The 17,909-nt window shown below is 34.1% G+C and overlaps 1 protein-coding gene across 20 annotated transcripts in view; it reads left to right on the forward strand.

Annotated features, from left to right (window-relative positions):
- The window catches only part of CAMK2D (calcium/calmodulin dependent protein kinase II delta), a 316,489-nt gene that overhangs the window by 270,575 nt on the left and 28,005 nt on the right, over nucleotides 1–17,909 (forward strand). For 9 of the 20 annotated variants that reach the window (XM_086704328.1, XM_086704331.1, XM_086704340.1 and 6 more), the window contains 3 exons: nucleotides 2,736–2,795; nucleotides 4,813–4,854; nucleotides 7,218–7,266. In XM_086704328.1, the coding sequence (XP_086560454.1) occupies nucleotides 2,736–2,795; nucleotides 4,813–4,854; nucleotides 7,218–7,266 (151 nt within the window). The remainder of the gene's footprint in view (nucleotides 1–2,735; nucleotides 2,796–4,812; nucleotides 4,855–7,217; nucleotides 7,267–17,909) is intronic. The other 11 variants (XM_086704345.1, XM_086704343.1, XM_086704344.1 and 8 more) reach the window with 2 other exon arrangements.

A 17,909-nucleotide genomic window follows, 5' to 3' on the forward strand; every position in this document is an offset into this window, starting at 1 on the left:
CCTTTGAAGTTGAATTTTTTAAATATATGAAAAGTTCATACCTTTATTTATATGCCATCAAAGGATCTTTTGTAAGACCAGAGTCCAGGTTTCTCTTGAAACTGAAGAGAACATGACATAATGGTCTGTTTAATGATAAGCAAAGAAACATTATAGGATTATTTTTAAGCAATGATCATGATTACTAAAATAGGAGTTGTTTTTAGCTCAGATAACCTAATACAGATACACCATAATACATCTACATGGAGTTTATAAATAGTGTGAAAATGAGCTTACAATGGACCCATCCTCGTTAAGCACCTATAGAGGAAACATTTATTAGCCTCAGGACTGAATAAACATAATACCTGAAAAATAGGAATATTTTACCCATGCCTCATAAAATAATTTGGTGAATCATTTAAATATCTGGTTTGATTCAGTTTTGTTAAAGAAAGATAGTTTCCATAGCATAAAATAACTACATTTCATAAACAAAAGTGCCAAAGTTCTGGTATGTTCAAAAGACACCTTATAGTTTAACTAATACTTAATATTTGACTCTTTAATAAAAAGGAAGTCCTCCTAACCTTTTACTTAGAAATTCTCCTATTATTTTTCAACTAATTACTATTACAAATACCTTCAAAAGACTTCCCATAGTAACAAAAGACCACTTAGCTTTTCTTTACATTAACTAAAAAAGTTTGTAACTGCCTATTTAAACACCACTAAAAGTGGTGGTTGAGGCTCATATTCATTTAACTGATGTTTGCCGTGCCTGATAATAAAGGACGGCTCATCTAGGCAGAATGGCCTTCAGTTGGAAGACATGATGGTGTGTGTATGCTGTGTACCTATGTGTGGCGGGCATGTGTTGTGTGTGTGTGTGTGCACGTTTGTGCAGAGAAGTATGTGTGCATAGGTGTGCATGTGTGACATTTTCACCGAAAGAAATCAGTTCTTCACAACCATTCTAGAAAACAATTAAGTCTCTTACTTCAAAATAGAAATAAAAGTATATCAATATATTCCTCTTATATTTTTGCATCCACTGATACAGACTGAATGTAGCATATTAAATATATATGAAACTTCAATTGTAAGTGCCTCAGCTCATTTGATAAGAAGTCAGCTGTGTTTTGCCGCACACTTTTCCTGACAGGAAGTGATCTGTGCGTGCATACCTCCTCTTTTATCATGTATTTCATACTAATATAAATACTAATTTTTGATCCTTCTTTAATTCCATTATTTCTTATCTCTTTCTGGCTGTTGCAAAAATTTGATGTTAAATTCTGTGAGCTTTTATTTAAAGAAAAATTTTAGACTATCTGCAAGATAGAGATTGATGATTTAACCTTTAAAGAGTTTTTCAGTAAAGGGCACAAAATTTTTTCTTTTTTCCTGCATGCCACAGAGCACAGTGTTGTATCTTATTTGAATAATACTGATACTAAATAATCACACAAACGTGAATGAATAGAAAAACAGAATATTACATACCTAAATTAATTTCTTTAACCTTCTATCTTCTTCTCAGTGCTGGTATCAGTATGATATACAGGTATAAAATACAAAGGAAAAAAAAACTTCCAGAAAGTCCAAACAATTAACTGGGTGTAATTGCTTATGAACTTATTTGGTATTCATTTCTTTTATGCAGTATGATTTTCTCTTTGAGGCCCTTAAGAACATTTATACTAAAATTATGGGATGTGTTCCTTTAGATAATAATATGTAAAAAAAAAAATACATAGATAATGGAGTATAAGAGAATGAATGTTAGTTTATATTTCTCTTTGGTAGCCATAATGTAAGTTACCATGCATGAGTTTAAATGAATGTTATTACTTTTTAGTTTTGTTCTTTAGCACCCAAGCTCAATTGTAATTTCCAGTTGCCACTTGTCTACAAAGAGTTTTCTCTGTGGACCCATTGTAATACTTATTGACTCTCTGAGTTACTTTCACAGTGTGGCTTCCATTGTGATATGATCTTTCTTTAAGGTCAACCCAACTATGTTAAAGGAAGGGAATGATCTTACCAGATATAAGCTTCAACAGCGGTAACACTGTGATGGAAGACATGGTGTTTCCCTCTCACACAATTGTGAAAAATAATTTTTTTTACGTTCAATATAGTAAAGAGTTCAGTTTGGTCATTTATAATGGAAGATGTGTTTTTTAAAGGAAGCCCAGACTTATTATTTAAAAAATTACATTACAAAGCCAGCATTTCATCAGAGATCTAAGTTTTTAATTGAATACCTATGAAGCAAAGTGACGATGGCTTCCCAGAGAGAGACAGTCTATGTGTGACTTCAGGAACAAGAATAAAATGGGAAAAAAAAATGAAAAAAAAAAAAAAAGGAATGTATTCATAACAGTGAACAATTGGAAGCTGGGAAACAGAATCCAACCTGAAGAGTATGAAAATGTTTATATTTATTTCATACTCTGGAACTTGATTTGAGCTCCACTGAAGCAGTTCTTTGTTGGCTAAGGTGGCACAGCCAAAGCAGCCAAGTCTGTTTTACATTCCACCATCACAGATGCGGTCCTAGCCTGTGTGTGACCATCAGAGACTGGAATTGATTATCATTCCCATCAAGCATCACTGTGTCTTTCATGTTCATCTTCAGTGGCTCTTTATTTTCATGTCTATATCTCCATATAGACATGCTGCATATAGAGACATTGGCTACCAAGGGGTTTAAGGCGTCTCTGTTTCTATTTTCTGCATACCTACAGATAAACAACAAAGCCAACGTGGTAACCAGCCCCAAAGAAAATATTCCTACCCCGGCGCTGGTATACCTGGACTCTTTGTAACCCTTCTTGAGTTCTTTACTGTTTTTTGTTGTTTCTCTCATTTGCTTTCACTATATAGATACATATATATATGTATATATATACGTATATAAACATTTTGTTGGGTTTTGTTTTGCTTTCGAAGATACAAAAAACTTTGATTTCACTTTTTTTTTCTTTTTGTTAAGGTAGTTGCCAAGCAGTGTGTTTCTAACATGAGATGATCTCATTTCATTTGTTGAACATTATTCTGATAGCTGTGGTCTCTGTAGTTGAAATTGTTGCATGCTGCCTTAGAAATACAGTAGAATGCGCTTTGGTTGCTCTTAGCTCTTCTTCTGATGATAGCTCTAGATTATGCAAACAATGGTTTCCTCCTTTCATGACGCAAATATTGACATCAAGGAGAGCTAAGGGGATTATTGCTAGACAACAGTAAATGTAGACCTTATTCAGAGCTACCGTTTCCCTCTCATTAAAACACAGCAGGGCTTTGTAAGACCTCACTTTCTGAGATAAAGAGGCATTGGGCAGTTTGAAGCTTTTTGTTTGTTGTATTTTAAATTATCACTGTTTCACTTTAATCCAAAGAATGAAATGTGTAGCATAGGACTTTGAATTGTCAGGGAGAAAGCGGTTTTGTCCATTTTAATCACATTCACACTGTTTACAACTAAATCATTTTAATACTTTGAGGCAGTGTTACATAAAAGTCAAGATTTGAATGCTGCCCTTCAGTACTCTGAGTTCCATAATATTTTGCTCAAATTATTCCATATTTTGATTTAGGGTTTTCTGAAATAGTTCTGATTTTTGACTGTCCTCTATAGTATTATCTTAAATGAATAAAACATACTAAGGGATTACTTCACTTGGGTTAACCAGAAGGGTCAATTTGAAAACATTTAAAGGAAAAGGACACATCAAGGTAGCAGGTTATCTATGAGTTAAAAAGCTCTGTGGATCACCCCTCTGGCCAGAGAAAGGAAGAAGGGAAGTAGTAAATACGTTCTTTACGTGTTGCAGCACAAAGGTGGTAAAGAGGAGGGTCTAGAGGACAGAGAGCTCTCAGAGTAGGAGAAAACTCTCAATGGGCTGCAGTAACTCTCAGTTACCACATCATGCAATGAAAGTGCCAAGCATGCCAATGATATATGGACACTGAATCTTTGTCAACTTCAGTCATTTGACTGTTGTTTTCCACTTGGGAATATTTCTTCAAGTCTCTGGTAGAAAGCAGAAAGGAAAAATGTTCTCTTCTTGGAAAAGCATGACTTCACAAGCAAATCTGTAAATGTAGTTTATAAAGCTGAAATTTCATTTAGGTATGGACTCACATGGCATTTAACAGCAATATGTCTCAAATTATAGTGATTATGGGATCAGTTCTAGAATCCTTTAAATGAACCTTTTAAATATTCCGCAGAGTTTCATGTGGACTTTCGAATACACTCCTTAGGATAACCTTTTCTTAAGCATGGGACAATGTTCTCGATTTTCCAAGAGTATTTATCTGTGTATTAACTATACACTATTAACTATAGTGATGACACCATAATCAATTCTTAAGGCAATACATCTGGAAAAAAATCCTCACAAAGAATTCAAGATTATTTTAAAGAGTTCTAATCTCTAGTGTCCTTGGTCAGTTTTTTATAGGACAAACATTAACAGGCTACTCACTCAAGAAGAAAGGAAAGCTCTATCTGGTATAGGACTTTGTGAAACAGTGAGTGCCTCTTTAGGTCTCCAGACTTCAAAGCCTTGTCTGTTTACTGATGGCGAATAAGGTCTTTTGCATGCTGCTGCTGGGTACTGAGATATCCTATCTCATGGGCTCACCAGGGAGATCTTTCATCAGTGATCTTGTCACTGCTACCTCTGACAGTAGTTAACATTGCTTAAGCTCTTGTCACTAGTTAGTTGTGTCAGCTGGCTCACTCTGCTCTGTCCTCACACTAGTAAGAATGTACTTACCAATGCGAACTGTTTCTTTCTCTATTTTGTTCTCACTCAGGAGCCCCAAACTACTGTTATCCACAACCCTGATGGAAACAAGGTATTCAGAAAGAATCAACATCATCTTGCTTTAATAAGATCACACATTTCATCAAATATCCAAAGCAAAAATAATTCATTATTTAAACATGGGAAAGAAAATTTTGACCCTTTTTCTACCACAATTTTTTTTCTGGGTCCTAATTTATCTAGAATTTTATCCATGTTTCTTTCAAAACAAAAATGAATGACATCCTGAAAGAGAAATGAATGGTACTATTAGTCAATGAGACTTGGGTTAAGCAAAGTCTTTATGTCAAGATGACTGTGTATCTTAAGCAATTCCATCTGGTCTTTTTATTTTCTTCTCCATGACTGTTTGTGCATTGTACTTTAGATATATTCTGCATGAAATTTTATAATTTCTTGCTATGTCATTTCACTGTCTTCAAAAAAAAGTCAACTTGAGTTCATAGGTGTCTGTTTAAATTTAATGTTGCTTTTGAGTTTTATTCTGTCGTATTGTGCTTTTTCTGTTAATTCTCTGTTGTTGGTGTTTCTGTTGTTTGGCATGAAACTGAGGATATCAGGGAGTTTAACTTCTTATGAAATGTTTGTTTTGTTGAATTATATGCATTTCAATAACAGATATTTAGTGACAGTCTGAAGAAGACTGTAACATTTTTTGTCTGTTGTTGATTGTGTAGCATGTTAACTGAATAATAGTACCTGTATACATGTTTATAGGATAAAAGGAGACATTTTCTGAATGTATTCCATGTTTCCTGTTTATTAATTCTCATTGTGTGTCTAAAAGGAAAAAATATACTTCATCAGATTTTTTCTCAGATATCAAATATATTCATGGGTCCAACTTCTCCTTACTCTTATCAGCAATGTTTATTAGATAACACATTTCCTCTGGTTTAACATTTAGTGGATCAATATTAAAATCATTAAAGTAAAACTCAAGTATACTTTAATATGAGATGTGTTTTATGTTCATGACACTTAAAATATTTTAAGTCCCTAAATGACTTGAAGTAGACAGGAAGGAGAATCATATAGGAGAACAATTTTTTTTTTTAATATCATTAGTAAATCAAAGACCGAGCATAACAGCTGGAGTGGATACTTCAATAGTTCTAGCTATATCATTTGTAAGAGTTGCTGCATGACATTTCTTGCTTACATGAATTAATTTATTTCTACAGTGCATGGGTTTACCTCCATCGTGAGTTTAAATTTGAACACTTAGGTCACATTAAGAAATGCATGAAGACTCTGCTTTGGTTTTGTGTGTATGGAGAGTCTGGATACACCTTTAATTAGTCTGTCCCTTTGGTTTAAATATTACATATGCTATTTATATAAATTGATTGCTTTTTTGAATATTGAACCTCTAAAAGGACACTGATTGGTATTTCCATCATTTTCCAAAATCTGTTTTTCATCACTGAACACTTAGATCTCGATTGGAGGTTTGTTTCTAATTTCTTTCAGCTCTAGCCCTTAACCATTTCAAGTAGAAAATTGTGTTTTTTATGAATACTACTAAATTTCTTTGCTAGAAAATATTTTATTGGTACGTTATTAATGGAAAAAATTATGAAACCATTGTAAGAAACTGTATCTTAATATTGGCAGTTACAGTGTCCTTTTAAGTGTGTTCATTAGCCTTCAACTTCATTTGTAGTTTTATAAAGAAATAGCTTTGTCTTTCCATTATGGGAGCAGACTTCTTATCAATAACAGCCAGTTTCTAATTTAGAAATGGATGAAAAAAATCTGATTGTCCTTTAAAAAGTAAATTATTCATATAATTCTATTGTGCTGATCACAAACATAGAAATTCTTGTTAAAAGTAATTTCAGTATAACTCAGCTTAGGGCCCCCAGCTTCTTCATCAAATGATGCAATGAAATGCTTTCTGTCTCTACGTAGGAGTAGGACAAATAGGCTGTGAATTCAGTGCTTGATATAGTGCCTTATACAAAGAAAGGATTATTTACTGATTAATTAGGAATAGAAATTGTTCTATTTTAGGGTCAAATTCAGAAGGCCAATATATTCAATTTCTGATAGCTACATAGAAAAAACACACCTGATCAGGCACCGTAACCAAAGATGGCCTAACACAGCTCTTAAAATAAGTTGCATACTTTGGCTGCTTCTACAAATAACCCAGATTTTTCCTGCTTCAGAGATTAGGCCACCAGAGTACTCCCTTTTTGAAATGTTTTCAGCATTTGCCATTTTATTTCTATCAAAACCACATAATGTATTTGTCCATCTGCATGTCAATATACGTGCACAGCCTGCTGAAGAACTTTGCATGATATGTACATCACTTGCCAATTTTAAGAAGAATAAAAATGAAGTTATCCATTGTTTGCAACTTAACACATGTTTTCTTCTCAACAGGAGTCAACTGAGAGTTCAAATACAACAATTGAGGATGAAGATGTGAAAGGTATGATTACATTAGAAATGGAAAATCCTAACTTGGAGTGTCATATATATCAGAAAAAAAATTATTTCAAATAACTAATAAGTTTAGGAACTAGGCCTATTCTAAGACACAAAAGTAATTTTCTTTTTAAAAGTATACTACTATTTTGATTATATGTATTGATTTTGTCAATTTTTTCACATATTTTCTCTGTCTTAAAATAGAGACAAATGTGGTATATTTGACCACATTGTGATTTTAACTACTAATGATGGTTTGAGGACATAATATCAAATTGTAAATGTATCAGTCAAAAGGTACTATAAAATGTACATCTATGTCTAGAAAACAGCTTATCTTCAAGAATAGAGTATGAAAAGAACCATTTTTAAAAACCTTTCATGGTCTTGGTGAATTTCAATGGAATTTCACATTTGGCAGCCTTTTTATCCTAGGTTTTTGTGCACTTTCCTAATATATTCTTGACCTCCATTCACTTCAATTACCCAGGTTCTTTTAGAAATATAAATGAGTCGTTGCCAGCATTTCTGTGGACATCTCACTGCCTATGCACACATATACTAAACACACTTTTTACCTCTTTTTTGTCTCATGGCTGTTTTAGGAGTGTTAATTTTGCTTCAGTTGCTCTCATAGTTTTGTGTTCTCATTTTTGTGATTCCGTGTATATAACTACTAATTCTACCAGCCACTTGTCTAGAAGCCATTCCAAAAAAGAATGGTAACAATAGGGTGTTTAAAAAGTATTAAAGGATGTATTAAAGGAAAATAAGCATAAAACAAATTCAGAGAAATGATTCATCAGATAGTTAAACATTATTTGGAAAGATTACCCAACAGTGTCAACATGGGCTTTAATTCTGTAGGTGGCATTAGTAAGACATGGTCTTGGATAACTGTATTATTCATGTTGTAGAAATAAAGAAGCTGGAAATTCTCAGGTCAGGGAGACATCTAGGCAATTGAGGAAATAAAAATACCTATAAACCACAAGTTGCCAGTCACCTATGCTGACTTTACCTCTTTGGTTGAATAGAACAGCTGATTCTATTAAAGTGTACTCTCTATTTATATTTTAGTGCATTGACCTAAGTCTGCTAGAGGTAGTCGGTCATTTTTTTTTCTTTTTACAGTGGAAAGGTGGAGAGCTGTGTCGAGGACATTGTTCAGTAGGTCTATTCATCTCACTCTTGCCCCTGAGCTAAAATTTGAACACAAGTAATTTTATGAATCATTGATGCCAGTCGCATTAGATAAAGAGATTTTTTTTAACCAAATAAGCAGATACCCCATTTAGCTTTATCAGTGATTCAGAAAGCATCATCTTTGTAAGTTGGATTCATTAGCTCTTTCAGCCAAGCAAAATGTTTATATGACTTTATACATTCTTCTCTTGGGCAAGAATCAGAGAGGGGAAATAAAGTGGCATTAGCCACTAGAGAGACTGAATCTTTAAACAGCTGAATGATATTAGAATAACAACACCTCGGTATGTGTAGTTCATCCTAATAAACCTATTCCTTGGTGATCACAAGCAGGGTTTTAATAAGCAGTCTTTCTCACCTGGATTTGACTCTTTACTAGGTTTTGGTTTAAGATGATCGGTATTAATCCTATGTAAATATCAACATGTAAACAGAATCTCACCTTATAGTTTATATTTTCGATGAAATAAAATTATATCAGCACTTCTCAGAAAACTGTTCTCTTCAAATCACAACAGTGATATTGATTTCATTTTGTCTTTGGGATCTCACAAATTGAGTTAGTATTTGTCTTTATGGTTACATGTTGAGACTATACATAGCAAATGTTAGAGCAATTAAGCATGATACTGAGATGGAGAGAAATGTCCAATTGATTACTGAGCCCAAAGTGCTTTGGTTTATTTCCTTGAATTCAATAACTAAGTTATTTAAGTTTCTGCTTAATTCTCCTTGTGTGGATGTGGCCACAGAGTCACAGATATAACACATTAGGCATCATTTGTATGCTCTGTAAGACCCACACAGATCTTTGGTGGCTAACATTTTTTTAATATTGAATGATATAAGAAACCTTTCAGAATAGAAGACACTTTAAGAAATCACCCAGGCCATGATTCTGACTACAAGACAGGTGGCATATAAATTGTCACATATATTTTTAATGTAGTTATTGTGCTAGTGATATGCTTGTGTGGGAATCTCTTCATTAATCAGTACACAGGCCTTCAGAAAGACCCTAATTGATTTCTTCATTTGTACAACCATGTTCTTTTTCTCTTTAGTTTTCTCAGAGTTTTCTATAGCTATGAGTAGTTTGGTAGAGAATATTTATTGACCAGCTCTGTTAGAACCCAAATTTACCTGTATATCTAAGCTCTAAGAACTCAGAAAGGCCATCAGTTATATAACCTGACCAAAGCCACACCCTCTCTATAAAACCATATCCATTCTACAAAATTGGGTGTCTTTCTTCCCACATACACTTGACGATAACTTTGTTATCAGGGTAAAACACTAGACTTTCCAACATATTCTCAAACGCATAATCTCCCAGCACACTCCTGCATGCAGTCACATGTTCCATCCATTCCTGGTGGCTGTCCCACCTAACACCCGCACCTAGACTTGCATTGTTTCATGGTGGCATATCATCCCTAGAATACTACAGCACATGCTTCCCATGCCAGTGTAGTGCACATTCTGTCCACTCCCCAAGGACCAACCTGGCAGTGACAGTTGTACACCCTCTCTACTGTAAAGGAACGTAGTGGGGAATATTAACACATCGTGGTGACCTAGCCAAAGGAAGAAATGAGGTTAAACCAATGGCAGAATACCTGTTTCTGGCTTTCTCAAGGTGGCGGGGTTGGGGGGGGGGGCGGAGAGGGTAGATAGGCTAACTGCTCTTAAAGAAGGTGGGAGGTAGAAGTCATGGTAGATTGGTAGTCCTTCACTTTCAGGAAAACCTAGAGCATCTAGAAAGCCAGGATTTTGAAAAGATCATTTTCTTTGAGCTATCCTTATTAGTTTCTGTTCAAAATGGCCTTTGGTTTTCAAAAGGCCCCAATCTGTGTGTTATTCTTGAGCTGTATCTAGGCCACCTCAGTTTCTTCATTCAGCAAGTATTTTTTTGAATGCCTACTGTTTGCCTGAGCTCCACATCTTTTGGTGAACTAGTCTTATTCAAGAGCTTTCAGCAACTCAGAGTCAAGACATTCTTTACGCTTTACGTAAAGCTTTTATGCTATGATTTAGGCTGTTTCTCTCATTTAATTCAATAAATATAAAGAAAATATGCTTTAAAAAGTGAGACCCAAGAAAAATGGTATTTTATATCTAAAAGTCATTTTATTTTTCATTTTTTAAAAAACCTTCAGCATTTAGTTACAACCATAACATTTCCCTTCCCAAGCTCATGGTCATCCTAAGGAATTTGCATTCTTTTACAACTCTTCTTTATAAAAGCTTCTCAAGTTTGCTGTTTTCTCTCCCCAAGGCAATGTGGACTTCCTAGTGTGGATTTTTTGAGCCATTCCCTAATTTTGTCCTATATTCAAAACCGAATATTATCTTTAATGCTATGTCTGTAAACTCATCAGGAAACTCAGTGTAATGGAAGGACACTATTGGCTTAAAAATAAAGAGGGGTCTTAATTAGGCATAGTTATTACTACCCAAAAACAAACAAAATAAGTTTTCCTATTAGAGTTTACTGGTGTTCTCAAAATATGAATTTTTTAGGTCTAAAATTATTGAAATAGTCGTTCCATTTTGAATACATTTCTAGTAAAACATTTTCGTTAATTTAAGGTGTTAAAAACAGCTATCATCATTGGCCTTTAATTAGTAGATGGCAACACTAACAGTGAAGCTGTCTAGGAGTATGGATGTCCTTAAAGCCAGTGATATGTAGTAATGGTCCTCTCAGCACTGTCTACATTCGAAGACTGTCCTTTGGTTTGTGGCTGTAGCCAGTTTGCAGGGCCTGTCACTGTATGCCACAATTTCTCTCCACCTCATAACCTGCCCGACACCATTGCTCAGAGTCAGCTACTTCTTCCTGATGGGTATGCATAGGTTTGGTCCATCTGCTGCTCTTTCCCAGAGTTCCATGACACATGTTGAAGTTGGGCTCCTCTGTGCCCTTATGTCATTTCTGTCACTCACCCTGCTTCCAGCATCTCATTACATTGAGCAGCTGCTTGGATCTCTTGCTGCATTTCATCGTTCTTGTGGGTCTAGACCATAGGAGTTCTGTACAGCAAGCAGAAATGTATCGCTATCAGCCTGTGTGTGGGGACTTCATTCTAGTTTATCCTCTTTTTCCTTTTGCTGAAAAATAGATGATGACAATGAACTTGCATAGAATGTTTGCAGAAGGCCCAGTTAAGGGCAAGGGTGTTGACACCTTTATCACTTGAATGGGGCCTGGCATTTGAGGACATCTGGATTTCAAAGTCTTGGCTACTCTACACAATCACTTGATTAATGAGCTTTTTGTGTATGTCTTTGTAAATGTGTACATTAGTGGACAATGTGATGACTAAATACTCAGATTCAACTATTCTTAAGTTATCTTTTCAACAGAAGACCGTCATTGCTGGGTAGGATTCCCTGAGGTAGATGATCAGGCGATACCAATCTTCCTCAGATTCCCCTGCAGTAACTCAGCACTTGTCTTACATGTTTTTCTCCCTTCAAGCGAGTCTGCAAATCAAGAAACTTCTGGTTATTTTATTTAAGAACCTTTGATAATGGTGTCATTCCATTAGGTTAAAAGTGTCTTAGAAGATCTGTAGTGCAGTGCATAATAACTTCTTTCAGGTTTCTAATCCAAAATTTGATTTTTAAAAGGGTTTATTTAGAAAAATTCATGTCTGTATGTGTGTATCTTCCTGTCAATCCTTTAACTTTTAAATCAGGATCAGTAACTTATAGAACTGATGCAGAATTTATTCTGCTCTACCACCAATATAAAATAACTTCATTTTCTCTTTATTGTTCTTTTTGACATTCCTTTATTTTACCTCCGTACTCATTCATAATTTCTCATTTAGTCTTTGCCTTCTGCTATGTTTGTATCTTAAATTTGTCAGTGACAGCCTCAGGCTTCTTTAGCCATGCCGGCAAAATACAGGATCAAAACCACTGCCAACTCTAGCTTAAAACAAAGTCCTAAATCGAAAGGAACAAAACCAATAAAAACATGTAACCATTCATTTCATCATTAGGAAAACACAGGCTCGTTCTATGTTAATAGATTTTCACCATTCAAAGTTTCTATAAATGGCTTTCTTAGAAAGTTTGCAAAACCCTGTATACACCTTTAGAAAACAATGGAGCATTATTGTATTAAATAATACGTAAATTCTAAATCATGTATGTTCTAAGACTCCTCCTACCTTAATTTTTGGATTCTTTTTTTTTTTTAATGTTTATTTATTTTTGAGACAGAGAGAGACAGAGCATGAATGGGGGGAGGGTCAGAGAGAGAGGGAGACACAGAATCTGAAACAGGCTCCAGGCTCTGAGCTGTCAGCACAGAGCCCGACGCGGGGCTCGAACTCACGGACCGTGAGATCATGACCTGAGCCGAAGCTGAGCCCAAGTCCAACGCTTAACCGACTGAGCCACCCAGGCGCCCCTTTTTTTTTTAAGGTTAAAATATTGTGTTTACAAAACGTGCTTTTCATAATGTTTATATAGAGACTGGGCTACAGGTTTAGCATTTTTACGGACAAAGTGTTGTGACATAGAAAACAGATTAATGTATGGCATTTTGGCCAGGTTTGGCTCTCCCATAAGAAAAAAATAGGGTAATTTATTCTAACATACTTTTCTAATACTCATATTTAAAATGACCACCAAGGATCCATATCAGGGCACAACCTGTTAGCTAAATTAACAATTGCCTTTCAGAATTGAAACCTAAAAATATTTGCTAATTGCTGTATTTTTTTGTATATTATTCCTTGAAAACAGATAAACTCCTGTTTATATTTTATTTTTACATTCACTTTATTTTAGTGTTTTTAATGTTATTTTATTTTCATTCAGGTATAGTTAACATACAGTGTTATATTAGTTTCAGGTATAAAATACAGTGATCCAATACCTTCATATGTTACCCAGTGCTTATCATGACAAGTGCCCTCCTTAATCCCCATCACCTATTTCACGCATCCCCCCACCCAGCTCCCCTCTGGTGACCATTAGTTTGTTCTCTATAATTAAGTCTGTTTCTTGGTTTGTCTCTCCCCCTGACCTTTCTCTCTCTCTCTCTCCCTCTTTTTCCTTCCTTTGCTTGTTTCGTTTCTTAAACCTCAAATATGAGTGAAATCATATGGTATTTGTCTTTCTCTGACTTGCCTTGTGCAAAAGTGTTTTCGTTTGATGTAGTCCTGATAATGTAGTTTTGCTTTTATTTCCTGTGCCTCAGGAGACATGTTTAGAAAAATGTTGCTATGTGGATGGAATTGGAAGGTATTATGCCGAGTGAAATAAATCAGTCATAGAAGGACAGATATCATATATTTGCACTCATATGTGGATCTTGAGAAACTTAAGAGAAGACCGTGGGAAAACGGAAGGAAAAAAAATAGTTACAAACAGAGAGGGAAGGAAGCAAACCATAAGAGACTTTTTTTTTTTTCATAAGAGACTTTTAAATACAGAGAACAAACTGAGGGTGGATGGGGGGGTGGAGAGGGGAAATGGGTGATGGGCATTGAGGAGGGCACTTGTTGGGATGAGCACTGGGTGTTTTATGTAAGTGACGAACGACGGGAATCTACCCCAAAAACCTAGAGCACACTTTACACACTGTATGTTAGCCAATTTGATGATCAATCAATCAATAGAAATTTTGGACAAAAAAAAAAATATTGCTATGGCCAATCTCAGAGACATTACTGCCAGGATGTTTATGGCTTCAGGTCTCACATTTAGGTCTTTAATCCATTTTGATTGCTAATCAAATTTTTGCTACACATATTTTTGTGTATGGTATAAGAAAGTGGCCAAGTTTCATTCTTTTGCATGTTGCTGTCCAGTTTTCCCAACACCATTTGTTGAAGAGACTGTTTTTTTCCCCCATTGGATATTCTTTCTTGCTTTGTTGAAGATTAGTTAATCATATAATTGTGGGTTCATTTCCGGGTTTTCTGTTCTATTCCATAGATCTGAGTGTCTCTTTTTGTGCCAGTACCATACTGTTTTGATTACTGTAGCTTTGTAATATAACTCAAGGCCTGGAATTGTGATACCTCTAGTTTTGTTTTTCTTTTTCAAAATTCCTTTGGCTGTTTGTGGTCTTTTGTGGTTCTATATAAATTATAGGATTTTTTGTTCTATCTCAGTGAGAAATGCTGTGTTGGTATTTTGATAGGGATTGCATAAAGCCTGTAGATTGCTTTGGGTAATATAGACATTGTAACAATCTTTGTTCTTCCAATCCATGAGCATAGAATGTCTTTCTATTTCTTTGTGTCATCTTCAATTTTCTTTATCAATGTTTTATATTTTTCAGAATACAGGTCTTTCACCTCTTTGGTTCGGTTTATCCTTTGGTATCTATTATTTGGGGGGCAATTGCAAATGGGATTGTTTCCTGAATTTTTCCTTTTGCTTCATTATTAGTGTATAGAAGTGCAACAGATTTCTGTAGGTTGAATTTGTATCCTGTGATATTGCTGAATTCATATATCAGTTCTGGTAGTTTTACATGGAGTCTTTAAGGATTTCTATGCATAGTGTCATGTCATCTGCAAATAGTGAAAATTTTACTTCTTCCTTACCAGCGTGGATGCCTTTTCTTTCTTTTTTGTTGTCTAATACCTGTGGCTAGGACTTCTACTACGATGTTGAATAAAAGTGTTGAGAGTGGACATCCTTTTCTTTTTCCTGACCTTAGGAGGAAAGCTCTTAGTTATCCCCCCACTGTGGGTTTTTCATATATGGCCTTTATTATGTGGAGGTATGTTCCCTCTAAACCTACTTTGTTGAGGGTTTTTATCATGAATAGGTGTCGTACTTTGTCAAATGTATCTGCATCTATTGAAATAAGCATATGTTTTTTTTTTCTTTCGTTTTCTTATTGATGTGACATATCACATTGATTGATTTGCGAATATTGAACCACCCTTTCATTCCAGGAATAAATCTCACTTGGTTGTGGTGAATGATTTTTTTAATGTATTGTTGGATTCAGTTTGCTAGGACAGTATTTTGTTGAGTATTTTTGCATCTGTGTTCATCACAGATATTGGCCTGTAGTATGTTTTTTGTGTAATGTCTTTATCTACTTTTGGTATCAGGATGATAGTGACCTCATAGAATTTGGAAGTTTTTCTTCTATTTTTTGGAATAGTTTGAGTAGAAAAGGTATTAACTCTTCTTTAAATGTTTGGTAGAATTCACCTGTGAAGCCAGGTGGTCCTGGACTTTATTTGTTGGGAGTTTTTTATTGCTGATTCAATCTCTTGCCTGGTAATCGATGTATTCAGATTTTCTATTTAGTTTTGATAGGTTAAATGTTTCTAGATATTTATCCATTTTTTCTAGGTTGTCTAATTTGTTGGTGTACAGTTTTCATAATATTCTCTTACAATTTGTATTTCTGCAGTGTTAGTTGTTATTTCTCCTCTTTCATTAGAGATTTTGTTTATTTGAGTCTATTCTCTTGCTCTCTCTCCCTCTTTGAGGAGTCTTGCCAGAGGTTTATCAATTTTGTTCATCTTTTCATAGAACCAGGTCCTGCTTTCATTGATCTGTTCCTTTTTTTTTTTTTTTTTTAGTTTCCATATGTTTTATTTCTTCTGTAATCTTTATTATTTCCTTCTTCCTACTGGTTTCAGGTTTTGTGTGTGTGTGTGTGTGTGTTGTTTTTGTTTTTGTTTTTATAGCTCCTATAGGTGTAATCTTAGGTTTTTCTTCCTTCTTGTGGTATAAACTTCCCTCTCAGAACCACTTTTTCTGCATTCCAAAGGTTTTGAACAGTTTTGTTCTCATTTCTGTTTCTTTCCGTATACTTTTTGATTTCTTTGATTAATTTCCATATCATAATTAAACTATCAGTTTTTTTTTAGCTTTGAATTCATTTTAATAATTCAAAGCTTAAACATCTAGCATGTACTATTCATAGATAATTACTTTATATGAAAGTTAACAGTATAAGAGGTAATGAGACTCACAATTTATATAATCAAAAATTTCATAGTCAATAAGATCTAATTTACATTATAATATAGTTGCATATGTATTAAGTGTAAAACTTTGTCTTTTTTTACATTTACCTATATTTCCCATTACCTAATAAAAATGGTACCATAAGCAGCTTAAAGTTATCTTCAAGTTTTAGGTATTTTATTACTTTCTCTGTCTCCCTTACCTTTTCAGATTCTAACTTTATTATTTTTTTTAATGATATAAAAAATATTAGCAAGGATCTGATTCGAATCCAGAGTTTATACTCTTGTTTGTAGTTCTTTTATCTAACTTACTTAAAACATGTTGCATAACTTCTCTGTGGCTCAATCTTTCCCAGGTCACATAATTTAAATACTGAAATCAATAATACAGAGTTGTAAGGTTTTTATCAACCCTACTTTAATACAATAGATTTTTATGAAGTCTCATATTTTAAAGTGTCCACAATTACACATTATAAAATAGTATAAATATAGATGTTGTAAACTATTCTAAACAATTATAAAAAGACATTCAGGAATAAAGTTGAATTCAAGAATAAATTGCAGTTTTATGGAATATTATTACAATGGGAAAATATGGTCCACTAAACTATATGTTCAAAATGTTATCATAGCACTGATGGACTGTAAAATTAGTACTTTAAACACATCCCAGCAAGAATTATTATGGGGCTGTATTTCATGTTTTTAAGGTATCTACTATCTACAATTACTTTAAATATCTAAACTTATTTTACCTCATACATTTCTATGCAGAAACTATAATTATTTATATTTTATTAGCTATAAATTTATATAATTCTGAAATTATTTATTAGAATAAAATACTTTAATGAAATACTATTTCCTTTGCTGAGTTTGTATTATTTTATGTCTTGATCATTTAGTGATTCTTCTTGTAAATCAATGAAATGGCTTTTTGGTTTTTTTTGGTATGGACTTCTGCTCAAATCCCTTTGATTTGTTCAGGAGGCATTAAGTCTAAGGCAGTCAAATAAATCTGAGTTCTGTGCATTTTTACTATTTTACCTGGTTACAGGTCATTCCATTTCAGACCATGTTAAGTGGAGATATTATAAGAAGAAGCAGAGAAGGTATTACTGAATGAAAGAGCTTAATGGAAGAGATTATGTAGAAGTAAAGGATTTTTTTTTTTTTTTTTGCATCTTGAATAGTGGTATTTTCATTATTCAATTCAAATAGTCAATGAATACTCTGTAGGTACCTCCAGTGTAAGATGTACTAAGTAAGCACTTAGCCACATTTCTTGCCCTGGTGAGTGAGTCTATAAAAGACAAAGACAATTCTGCGTGATAACATACCTTCTTTGTTTCTGGCTGGTATTTAGATAATTATAAAAGAAAGAATAATATGTTCACTAAAAAACAAATATAAGGACACAGCTAGAGTCATATGTGAGCAATACAGAAAATTTCAGATGCATGTA

This window comes from Puma concolor, chromosome B1 (assembly GCF_028749965.1).
Source record: "Puma concolor isolate L17-30 chromosome B1, mPumCon1.1.hap2, whole genome shotgun sequence".
Lineage (NCBI taxonomy): Eukaryota > Metazoa > Chordata > Mammalia > Carnivora > Felidae > Puma > Puma concolor.